We start from the raw sequence: 12,422 nt of genomic DNA, 5'->3' as shown, positions 1-12,422 counted from the left end.
CCTCCCGACTGTACTCCTGGGACCATATGTTTAGCAAAGTGCAGAAATGTTGCCACCGTAGCCTTGGCATACGCCTAAGCTACCCACAAGCACTCATGTCATGCCAGTTTGGAGAGGAAAACTCACATGAAGAAGCTTTTCAGGGTGACACATGCATGTGTGTAGGTAGTGGCAGGAGTTAGGCCAAAATCTGTACAAAAGTGTGAAACAGGAGCTGTTACAAACACCCTCTATGGAGGTCAACCTCATCAATTCAAGTTTACAGATTCAAGAACAGCCGGCTTATGCTTAGAAAGTTTCTTTTTTTATTATTTACAAACGGTACGTTTCTATGGTAAGATCTGCATCTTCCCCAGCAGAAAACTATCAATCCATTAAATACAAAACTTTTCCTTGATTTCTATGTGCTTTTAACTGTATTAAATATCAGTGGCTATAGTGGATAGGGGAAAGTGTGTGTGTGTGTGTGTGTGTGTGTGTGTGTGCATGCGCACACTCAGAAACACACACACACCATAATTTAAAAAGTTTGCTTCAGAAACATCCAGGTCACTTAAATAATTGCTCTCCAGCTTTGGAAACGGTGGTGATTTATGGCAGGGGAGTCCAAACTTTTTTAAAGAGGGCCAGATTTGATGAAGTGAACATGCGTGAGGGGCGACCAAAGTTGTTGTCCTCTTTTTTTTAGGATTGCAGTTGTTGAGCTTTTTCTAGGATTTGACACCAAAGTTGTTGAGCAAGAAATAAACTGTCAGATTAAATCAACCAGCGGGCCGGACTTTGGACCTGCCTGGCTTATGGTGACTTGATCCCAAATGTTCGGACTGACAGTTCAGACCAGATATACAGACTTTGCCATGAGTCTCTCAAAGCAGGCATGTGACTATTGAATCAGTCCACATTCTTTTCAGTTGGGGCAACCTCCAGAAACAGCTGAAAATGCATAGTAAATTTTCTTAAGAAGGTGGGGTGGTACTTGTAGTGAATCAGGAGGAAATAAAAGATGATCCCGCTGGAAATGAATAGGATGACGTAAAGGAACTCCATTTGGGGCTGATCAATGATGGGTGCCAACACAAGGTATATAGACGCCATCAGAAAAACTACTGGTATGATGATTGGTACCTGTATGAAAAGAATTTTAATAAAAAATATTATAGACATATCTTTTAGAAGGACACCCCCCCAGGTAACTTTTTTTTTTAATTGCAGGTTGTAGTCCAACAAAATTTGGAGGGCCATTTCTCTCTTTAATCAAGAAAGTGGTGTGTTTTCAGGCATCGCCAAACTTCGGCCCTCCAGATGTTTTGGACTACAATTCCCATCATCCCTGACCACTGTTAGCTAGGGATCATGGGAGTTGCAGGCCAAAACATCTGGGGGGGCCTCAGTTTGGGGATGCCTAGTTTAAGTCGTCTTCTTTTTAAAGGCTCACCTTGTAAGATCTTGGCAATTCTGGTTTCTTAATCTTTAAGTACAGGAGACCAGCGACAGTTGTCCCATAAAAAAGCCAAGCTGTAAAACTGTGCAGAAATAATGTTGGTAGCATTTAGTCTTTCTGGAATTGTAGGGCTCCAATGCAGTTTAGCCCCAGCCAGTATGGCCAACAGTCAGAGTCAAGTGGGGCTGTAGTACAGTAAAAAAAACAAACCACACACACACACACACACACTTACACTTTTATTTCCTTCTCTCCTGCACACAGCTTGAATGGGTGAGAGTGATCTACAATCATTGCTCTCTGTAGGAACTGGATCTTTGGAATATGCTCACCTTATATTTCTGACAGGCCCTGTCTCTGTTATCCTTTTTGCTACCTTTTGAAGACTGTCCTTTTCCCACAAGGCTTTTCAGAGGAGATTGAAATTGTTTTTACTTTTACTTTTCTTCCTCTTTTTACTGCTGTTGCTTTTATGGTTATATTGCATTGGCATGCTTAATGAAATTAATGAATGGATAAAAAGTTGCTATCCACTCTTTCATCGCTTTTAAAACAAGGGGGTGGGGAGGGAAGACTGTGGAAGCAAAAATAGAATTACAGTGGGATCTCGACGTACGAATTTACTCCGTTCCGAATGCACACTCGTAGGTCGAAAACTTCGTAAGTCGAGTTTCCCGTAGGAAACGCGGTTTCCCACAGGAATGCACTGAAAACGGAAAAAATTGTAAGTCGAGGAAACCACATCTAAAAACTCGTAAGTCGAGGAAACTGCATCTAGCCGCAAACGGGTTTTCTGTTCGGATGGCAGAAAAATCTTAAGCGCGCGGCCACTTTTTTCGCTCGTAACTCAAAAACGTCAGATGTTGAATAGCTCGCAAGTCAAGGTCCCAGTGTAATATGATACTGAGAAACCCATGGAGTAATGAGACTGCTAAACATACATACCTGAAAAGGTTCACAATCTGACTGAAGCTTCCGGCTATAACCATAATTATCGACACAGCAGAGGTGAATATGAGAGCAGGAGAAGGTGTAAGGTATCTTATGTGAGCCATAGATAGAATGTCTGGCTGAAATGAAGGCACAAAGTACACAATCATCAACAGGCTAGAAACGTCTTTTTTTTTTTTTCCTCCTTCACTTCGGTGGAGCTTTCTCCAAAGATCAAACACAAGACTGATTAGGAAAAGAGCAATAAACATGGCTGTTGAACTTTGAGAAATAAACAGAAATCCCCACCAGATGATTTCTGTTGCAATACATTTGTTTCATTTCGCATGTCACTGTTTTACCCAACAGCCTGCAAACTTGAAGTCAGGTCTAATCTAAAAAATCCTGGTTCTCCAGAAACTTAACTTGAATGGAAGCCCATTGAATAATAGAATCATAGAGTTGGAAGAGATTCCAAAGACCATCTAGTCAGATCAGAGGATAAACCACATCAAGGCACCAGGGGATGTCATATGTGTGCACAAGAGAACCACAATGTTATATTTTATTATGCTTTTATATTTGTTGGAAATTGCCTAGAGCGGCTGGTGCAGTCAGTCAGATGGGGGGGGTTAATTACTACTACTACTATACTACTTGACTATTGGCACAGGTTGTCTACCACAGTGATAATTCTCTTACAAAAGAGAAAAGATGTGAGCAATCACATAAAAAGGGAAGGAAAATCAGAGTATAGAATTCCTCACCTCATAAATGTCTCGTATTTTTAGCCTTTTATATAGGTTCCTTCCCCGCAAAAAAAGAATTGCAACTGCTGCCCTAGCTGATTGGTAAAGGTAAAGGGACCCCTGACCATTAGGTCCAGTTGTGACCGACTTTGGGGTTGCGGCACTCATCTCGTGTTATTGGCCGAGGGAGCTGGTGTACAGCTTCCAGGTCATGTGGCCAGCATGACTAAGCCATTTCTGGCGAACCAAAGCAGTGCACGGAAAGGCTGTTTACCTTCCTGCTGTAGTGGTACCTATTTATCTACTTGCACTTTGATGTGCTTTCGAACTGCTAGGTTGGCAGGAGCTGGGACCAAGCAACAGGAGCTCACCCCCTCACAGGGATTTGAACCGCCGACCTTCTGATTGGCAAGCCCTAGGCTCTGTGGTTTAACCCACAGTGCCACCCGCATCCTAGCTGATTGGTAGGCAGCCACATAAGTCCACAGAATATTGTCATGACCCAGAATCCAGCGACTATCAAGACTAGGAGTCAGAGGCTGCAGAGGCTCCAGCTAAATAGTAAGACCAGGTGCAGGGCTTTGAGGCTGCCTGAGCCCGAGGCTGACAACTATGAACCATCAGAAGAACCTCCTATATTTGCAGGGCAGAGCCTGGACCCATACAGGCACCTTTGCCTGAGCCTATGGACCATAATAACTTCCACAGAATCTCACCAGTCCCGCAAAACAGAAAGTACACCGCACAGGAGGCTAGAGAATGGAGGAGGAGTGCCCATCTTTAGGCCAGATGGTTGCCCCTTTAAGAATATAAAGTTGGTCACAAGAGGGCAAAGCCTGGGAGAGTTGTCTGGAGGCAGAAGCTTAAAAGGGCTCCCGTCTGTTCACTCTGAGCTCTCCAGGGTGCTTCTGTGCCTGACCTGCCTTCTCTGTGGGGTTTGGCATCAGACCAGAACATTACACAGAAGAGTCAAACATACATGTAATAGTAAGAGATGGGTTTCGCTTGGCTTGCATTGCAATGGATGTAAGAGACTAAACCATTGTTTCACACACACACACACACACACACACAGGAATATCAGTAGGTTCACAGCTCTTACCATATGGCCTTCTCTTGCCGCAATATAACACATGCGGCCTCCGCTGAAGAATGTTCCGTTCGCTGATCCAAATGAAGACAGTGCAACGGACAACGACATCAGCCAGACCCAGCTACCGAGGACCTTGTTCCTAAAGAGGGGGATGGAGAAATGATTGTGACAAGATGGCTAAGAAGGGAAACTTGTTTCGTTAAACCACACACTCAACTAATGCGGCAGGAGGTATTACTGGAAAGGCAAGCCAGTAGGAGTGGAGGCAATTTTAATGTGAAGCTCCCTAGTTTGCACTTCCTGGAACAATCGGTAAATAAAAACACAGCTAGCCTTCAAGATTTGCACATCTCTGCATTTCACAACGCAATTTTGCAAACGAATAATGCATACAAAATGCATATATCAGGGTAAGATGAGAATGAAAATGCACATAATAGTGCAAAATTCATAAATAATGAGTCTTCTGTTTGGAGAGCTGTCTGGTCCAGCTCCAATTAAGAACCTTACGGAGGAAGACAGAAGCCTTGGAGGTTGTCTGTCATTAGCAGCACCAAGACAGCAGCCTTCAAAGGCACATAGCTCACCTGAACTGTCTTCCTTGATGAAGTTAGATGTATTTCATTCTACTGAAATTATAGTTATGATTTTTCATCTATGCTTATGAATTAGCATAGACAAATTATGTGCAAATATTGTGTTCTCTCTTGTTTTCTCTTTGGGTGACGAGTTTCCTCTCTTTTTGATAATGTGTAAGTGGTCACCCTAATCTGCTCTAGGAGATACACAGTTCTGTTTAATGCACCATTTAGTTCTTCCATCCCCTTGTTGCCTTCTCCCTGGAATGACAGGAGAGGGCGTAGGACTTTAAGGGGGGTTCAGAGAACTGTAACAGATGAAAACGGTAACAAATAACTTGTTAATCAGGAGTAATAGGGAATGCAGTGCATGGAAAAGTTGTCTTGACACAGTGAAATGAGCTTTGTCACTTGTCTCAGTCTATATTTATCACGTGAATGGGTATTAACATAAACTCTATAAAAAGATGCATCATAAGCATTATGTGGGGCAAGTGTTTATAATGCGCAGACTGAACACCAGCTTTTAAAGGCTTGAACGTTTCTGAGATGATCACTATATATAGGCAGGTTGATGCTTTGCAATTGACTATTTCACTTCTTTTGTCTTTGCAGAACAATATCGTCTCGTGCACACTCAGACCCCAGGCTTGTGTAAAAACCCAACACCTTCACTGCCCACTTTGTGTAGCAGAGATCATCCCTAGGAAAGCTCGAAACACACACACAAAAATAATCTTCAGGGTGTCATAGGATGCTTTGTTGCTTTTTTCCAGACAGCAGCAGCTAAAGGTGTGTGTGTGTGTGTGTGTGTGTGTGTGTGTGTGTGTGTGTGTGTGTGTTGCATATACACATGCATATTAACACAGGCATGTAATAACTGATGTGACTTGGTTGTGCAAACTTATTTTATTTTGACTGAGAGTTCAGGGAAACTTGAAAGCCTGAAATAGCCTTAACTATTGGTTGTATCCAACCAAGTCATCCTGTTAGCACAAGGACTTCTGCCTGTGCAACAGGACTTCCTCTCCCTCTCACCCCTAAGTATTGTGACACCCCCCAAAAAAAATCTGTTCTGTGCCCCCCCCATCCTCTGGAGAAGCAGAGGGAAATGGGGGAGAACAAGGAGAGGGAGTTCTATTTAACAGGTGGAAGTCCATGCAGTAAAGGGATGACTTCATTGGATACAACCCATAACCAGGCATCACTGTGTCTTATTTCAGTTTGGCTTTCACAATCTGTTCTCACAATTCTACGTTCCTCAGTTCCACATCCCAGTTTTTCTAAGCTGGAGGGCTGACACGGTGGATTATGGTATTCCTGAGACAAGTGGAGTATAGTATTCCATTGACAAGATCCCCATAGGCAGTGTGCTTTTGGCTTTCCCTTCCTCCTCTTCTCGAAATTGCAGCATCCGCTGCAGCTTGTCAGGTGGGGCAGAGCCTTAGGCTAGGTTCCTAGCAAGTGGGTCACTTACCCTGAGGGAGAAGCATAAAGTGGAGGAGAAGTTGATGCATTGCAAACACAATGGCAGAGACAATCGGGGGCTCCTGCTGGCGTGTTCGCACCATGCCGACATCCCCACCACCTTGCTGCTCCCCCTCTTGGCAGGCAACAGCATCTCATCTGCTTGGAAGCTCCTGCACCCATTTCTGCATTTCTTCCAGGATTCTATACTAGAGAGTAGATACTTGACACACTCGGGAAAAATACAATTTCCTTATCAGTTGCAGCAATGTGGGGTGATGTGCAACGGTAACAGAAAAGCCACTTTCATCCAGCCTGCAGCTGAACGTAGATTTGCAAGAACTGCAGAACGAATAACATTGGGTTGCTTTGGGTGAATATGTAGGTAAGTCTTCAGAGCTCTGGAGCATCACTCACCCCCACGTAATGGCCACAGCACCTGAAGACAGAAGTTCGGCAGGAGTCATGGCTGCAAAATAGCTCACATTTACCAGCAAATAGAAGCAGGTAACTAGAGGAATAGCAATCATCATGGCCCTTGGAAGGTTCACCTGGAGAAAGAGTAAAGAAAAGCAAACTAGGTCTGATATGCACCTCTAGATTTGTACATTTTTACTGAACACACACAGAGAGAGACAGACACGGAATCGTTTCCTCCAAAGGCCCCCAAGCAAAGAGCTGTATCCAACAAGTTTTAAACTCAAAGTAAACCCATTGAAATTAGTGAGCATCAGTAAGTTGTGTTCATTAATTTAAATGGGTCCACTCTGAGCATGGTAGGTCAGGGGTCAGCAAACTTTTCAGCCGTGGGCCGGTCCACCGTCCCTCAGACCATGTGGTGAGCTGGACTATATTTTGAAAGAAAAAAAATGAAGAATTCCTATGCCCCACAAATAACCCAGAGATGCATTTTAAATAAAAGCACACATTCTACTCATGTAAAAACACCAGGCAGGCCCCAGAAATAACCCAGAGATGCATTTTAAATAAAAGCACACATTCTACTCATGTAAAAACATGCTGATTCCCAGACCGTCGGTGGGCCAGATTGAGAAGGTGATTGGGCCGCATCTAGCCCCCAGGCCTTAGGTTGCCTACCTCTGATGGTAGGCATTTGATACAAGCCAGGAGATTGCGGGATCCAGGAAACTAAGAAGCATATACAAACTAGTGATGATCCTAGAAAGCTTCCAACAGTTCAGTCCTTTCTACACTGCTCATTTTCACTAGTTGGAGGTCATATTTTTGTAATGTTATAGAGAGATAGGCAGACTGCATAATTAAGGCTGCAGTCCTATGTACACTTACCGGGGAGTAAGTCTTAATGCATTCAGTTGGACTTACTTTTGAGCAGACATGCCTAGGCACACTTACATTTATGTAGGGCTTCTAGCAGTCAATTTTGGGAACTGTAGGTCCATGGGCATACACAGCGCGGGGCAGGGGGGGCAGCTGCCCCCCCCAGAAGCAAAAAAGGGAGAACACAGCACGACAGGCAGGGACGCTGTCAGCTGTGCTCCACCTCGGCTTGCTCGGCTGAAGCGAAACGGCAGCAGCGGCAGCGAAGCTGCCTCTGTCGAGGGAAACCTGGACCTGGACCTGGGCTAACTTCAGCCCCCACTCCTTCAAGTCACAGCGAGCACAGCACAGAAAGTGCTGCCCCACAATGCTCTGCGGCACTTCATTTGCATGCCCCCACCCTAGTTTTGATCCTGGGTATGCCCATGTGTAGTTCTGTGAAGGGAATAGGGATCTCCCAGCAACTCTCAGCACCCTTATCAAGCCACAGTTCCCATGATTATCTGGGGAAAGCACAACTGTTCAAAGTAGTGTCATACTGGTTTAAATGTACCACGCAGATACACCAACTTGGCTTAAAATCTAACCTAGTTAAGAGCTCAGGATAATTCAAAAGCTTGCCCACTATTTTGGGACATTTTTGTTGTATTGCCCAATTTTGGATTCGTAGGACTAGTATCTGTTTTCCTGAATGGATCATCTGTTTTTTCCTCACTCCTCCACTCTCTCCTTTAGAGCAAATGCATCTGCATCGTCACTTACTTGGCTGATGGTATAATCTGCACATCTTTAGGAAATGAATAGTGAAAGCTGACACTGATTGACTAAAAGGCATTCTATAACCTTAGACTTTGCTTACTATTTAAGCTATAAGTGGTAAAAGGTATCAATGTTCAGCTTGCACACGTATCGGAGCTGTAAGCTGCAATTTACAAGTTTGAACTTCAAATCCCAGCTGAGACCTTGGATTGTTGGCCCCTGCTACTGTAAACCACTTGGAAAGCTGCAATTCATAGATTCATGTTCTGTGAACTCAAAAATTTTGTTATGATATTTGTATGCCTTGCGACTGAGTGCTGCGATCTCATGTCATAAATGCAAAATTTTAGGAACCTCCTCCTTTTGCCAACCATTGTTTTCATTTAAGGAGGCTCCCATCGCATCCCTCTAAAGAGCAAAAACAAGATAACAAGGGAGCAAAGTTATCAGCCCAGGGCTGAAAATCAACAATTTGCAATGTTTGAAAATGATGGCTTCACTGTCCTCTCCCTACATGACTCCAATATTTGCTCATCTCCCCCAACCCTCTGGAGCTGATTTTTGCGCGTACATGGAGCTGTAGAGAAAAAGAGGGGAGTGGAAAGTTGCCTGGCAAAAGCGGAAGTCTGCTGTGCCAGTCAAATAATACAACCCACAAATAACCACTTATGAGAATGTGCCCAGAACAGAGATATGCAAGTGATACATTTACAAATTAAAGCCATCAAGGTAACATAATTGAATCAAATGCTACCACACTTGTCTGAAAAGCAAGTACAGTAATCTATGACTCAGAGAATCCATCTAGGTAAGTGAGAATTCCAACTGAATTGAATGGATAAAAGAGTTTTAGCAAAAGTAATTTCACACTTTATTTCTACAGCCACATTGGGTGTCAGTGAAATTTCAAATACAGTATGCCAGAGTACAACATTATGCAAGATTACTGGTGAGCATTTTGCCACGTGTATGTGTAGAAACCCACTGCCTATGATGCTTTTCTAGCCTAGGTATGCATGGCTCTTATATATTCACAATTTCACAGCGATCAGTATATATTCTAGAACTGTGCACCTTCCGTAGTCCAGATCCCAATTTGGCCCTCTGGAAGCAGCCTGATTCAGTCTGAAGGCTGTTCATTTTGCTTCTGGTCTGTGTCTGAATCCTGTTTTGGAAAAATGAAGCACCATTCCTCCCCCATGTCTTCAATATTATAGAGAATTTTTTTTAATGGCTCTCTTTCTCTCTCTCATTGTTGGAAGTGTTGGGATGTAACTCAGATTGTATTGGTTTGCATGGGGAAAGAGGAGACAGAGAGAGGAACCTCCAAACTTCCTAAAGCGTCTCAGTCCTTTGTCTATGCTGACCCTATTTAACTCTAAAGCAATCACACCGAATCTCTTGATATAAAAAATAAGGCTACATTTATTACAGGAAATACACGCTTAGATAGTAAAGGGTTTCTAGTTCTAGTTAAGTTACAGGTAGGTAGCCGTGTTGGTCTGACGAAGTGTGCATGCACACGAAAGCTCATACCAAAATAAAAACTTAGTTGGTCTTTAAGGTGCTACTGAAGGATTTTTTTTATTTTAGTTCTAGTTAAGTTGGAGATGCAATGGGACATGCCTGCTCCTTGATCTGGCTTCATAAGGGCTAGTTACTTGCTGTTTTGTTTTTTTAAAAATGAAGCCAGGCCCACAAATAGGCCAACCAGCTATTGACTGGCATGTTCAGAATGCAAGCAAAACTCAAGACACATGGGCTATATGGCAACTCATGTGAAATCTGCCAATCTAAGTACAAATACATACATATACGTACACAATATAAAACATAAACAATTCAGTGTTCTATCTCTATCATCTCTCTCTCATCATTATCACCATCTATTCTCCACTCACCTCCGGCTTCTTAATCTCCTCAGTCACATAATTCAAGTTGTTCCATCCATCGAAAGACCAAAGCCCTTGATAGAACGCAATCCCGATAACCCCGGCTTCCAACCTTGTGTTTTGAAAGGCATTCTGGAAACGGTGCGTTTCCCCCTGAATGAGCAGCACCACGCCTCCCACCACAATGACCAGCAACGCCAACAGTTTGGCCACTGTGAATACGTTCATGACAGAGGTGGCCAGCCTGACGCTGAGGCAGTTGATGAGAGTTAAAAGCAGGATACAGGCCACAGCTGTGCATTTGACCGCTACCTGGGGTGAAGGGCACCCAGGATGAAAGGCGGCCACAGTGTATTCAGCAAAGCTCAGGGAGATGGCCGTCACGCCGGCGGGTCTCACGACAATGACAGAGGTAAAGGCAAAGAGAAAAGCGGGGAGGGAGCCAAAGGTCCGCAGGATGTAGATATATTCGCCTCCCGACTCTTTAATTAAAGTTCCCAGTTCAGCATAGGACAGGGCCCCACAAGTGGACAATAAGCCACAGGACGCCCAAATGATGAGGCTGCCGGCCAGGCTGCCTATGTTACGCAGCACCCACTCCGGGGACATGAAAATCCCTGAACCAATCATGGTGCCAGCAATTAATGACACTGCGCTGGCCAGCCCAATCTCTCGCTTCAGTTTCAACATCTCAGTTGCTGTGCTCGGCTGAGCGCTGGCTGACCCTGGTCGGCTTGGTCTTCCCTTTCCCATGATGAAACTAATAGGATTTGCTTCTTGAGAATCAGGATGTGACAGCAGTGAAATAATAAAAAGAGAGCTTTCCCTTCTAAGTTAATGATTATATGCAGCCAGCAAAAAAAAGAAAAAAAGAAAGAGGTGTCTTGCCATGTGCGACTCTGGCAATTGAGTTCCTTGAAGTATTTCCTCGTATTGGCTTGTTTTAAGAATTGCTGAGAATTACAAGGAGGCAGGAGGAGGCAAGAGTGTTTGTTTTGTTTTGATACAGGCCCTGTTGATGTCTTCATATTGAGCCCTTCTGTGCAAGCAAAAAAAAAAAAAAGCAAGAAGATTTCTCTCTCTCTTTTGGGTTTCACAGGCTGGTGAGCTTTGTGCCTCCTGCTTCTGGTGAGATTGGCGACAGATAAGCTGCCACCCTCCCTGTACTTTATTCTTTGTGACTGATTAATAAAAGCCACTTGAGGATAGTTCACAGCCAGCTCTGTCGTTGGTTGTGTTCACTACACGCCATACATCAAAGCACATTGCTTCCCGCAAAGAATTCTGGGAAGGGGAGTTTATTCCTTGCAGCACCCTTAACAAACGGCAGGTCCCAGGTTGCTTTGGGAGAAACTTTGTGCTTTCAAAATGCTTTAAATGTGTTGTGCGGATGTGACCGTATAGATTATTGTTATTCTGTTAGTACCTTTATTTGTCACTTACTGCAAAAATGTCTCAAAGCAACTTTCAATTAAAAAAGCATACATTAAAAAAAACCTAAAATACTTCATAAAATAAATAATATTAAAATGAAATAACATTTCCGACTACGTATATTTTTAAACACCATTTTATGCCTGATCATGTGAATGAAACAAGTTTATCAACTGCACAAATAAGAAGCAACCAAAAAATGAGCACAACACATTCAAGAAGTTTGTTTGTTTATGTAGAACAGAGTTGTGCAACCTCATACGCTGTTGCTGTTGTTGTTGTTGCCCTGCCCATCTGCCTGGGTTGCCCCAGCCACTCTGGATGGCTTCCAACACACACAGAAACATAAGAAAACATTAAACATTTAAAAAAATAACTTCCATATACAAGGCTAACTTCAGACATCATCTAAAGGTTGCATAGTTACTTATCTCGGTGGTCACATAACTCCATAGCCTCCAACATTTTGCCGATGAAAATAGGGATGTCCTAAGGAAAAGCAGCACATTCCAGGATCAAATAAAAAACTGGGATGGCTCCTGTAAATCCGGAATGTCCCTGGGAAATATGGACACTTGGAGGATCTGCAACCTTCCAGCAAGTAAACTAGAATGATGCATACATAGCTAACTTTAATCAAAATTTGAGTTAAAGCTACTAAAATAATCCTGACCATGACCTATTTTTCAATTTTTACCATGCGGGCTATACAGCCTGGGCTGTATTTACAACCAAGATCATCCTCTGCCCCCATGAAAACAAACTGCCCACTTCAATACC

At 43.4% G+C, this 12,422-nt stretch overlaps 1 protein-coding gene across 1 annotated transcript; it reads right to left on the bottom strand.

Annotated features, from left to right (window-relative positions):
* Positions 1-291: 291 nt before the first annotated feature.
* Positions 292-11,205, bottom strand: LOC118082460 (b(0,+)-type amino acid transporter 1). The gene is made up of 6 exons (XM_035109992.2): positions 10,218-11,205; positions 6,676-6,809; positions 4,223-4,352; positions 2,387-2,511; positions 1,436-1,523; positions 292-1,125 (listed from the first exon to the last, which is right to left on the bottom strand). Exons 1-6 carry the CDS (start codon positions 10,959-10,961, stop codon positions 892-894), a joined length of 1,455 nt encoding a protein of 484 aa, XP_034965883.1. The 5' UTR covers positions 10,962-11,205; the 3' UTR covers positions 292-891.
* Positions 11,206-12,422: the final 1,217 nt, after the last annotated feature.

The sequence above is a fragment of the Zootoca vivipara genome, chromosome 3 (genome assembly GCF_963506605.1).
Source record: "Zootoca vivipara chromosome 3, rZooViv1.1, whole genome shotgun sequence".
Classification (NCBI taxonomy): Eukaryota; Metazoa; Chordata; class Lepidosauria; order Squamata; family Lacertidae; genus Zootoca; species Zootoca vivipara.
This window is presented reverse-complemented; position numbering and strand designations above follow the sequence as displayed.

Coding starts and splice junctions, on each gene's coding strand:
- LOC118082460 (XM_035109992.2), bottom strand. CDS start 10,961: ATGGGAAAGGGAAGACCAAGCCGACCAGGGTCAGCCAGCGCTCAGCCG. Junction 6,810..10,217: donor AGGAGATTAAGAAGCCGGAG/GTGAGTGGAGAA, acceptor CTCTTTCTCCAG/GTGAACCTTCCAAGGGCCAT. Junction 2,512..4,222: donor CGGCAAGAGAAGGCCATATG/GTAAGAGCTGTG, acceptor CCTTCATTTCAG/CCAGACATTCTATCTATGGC.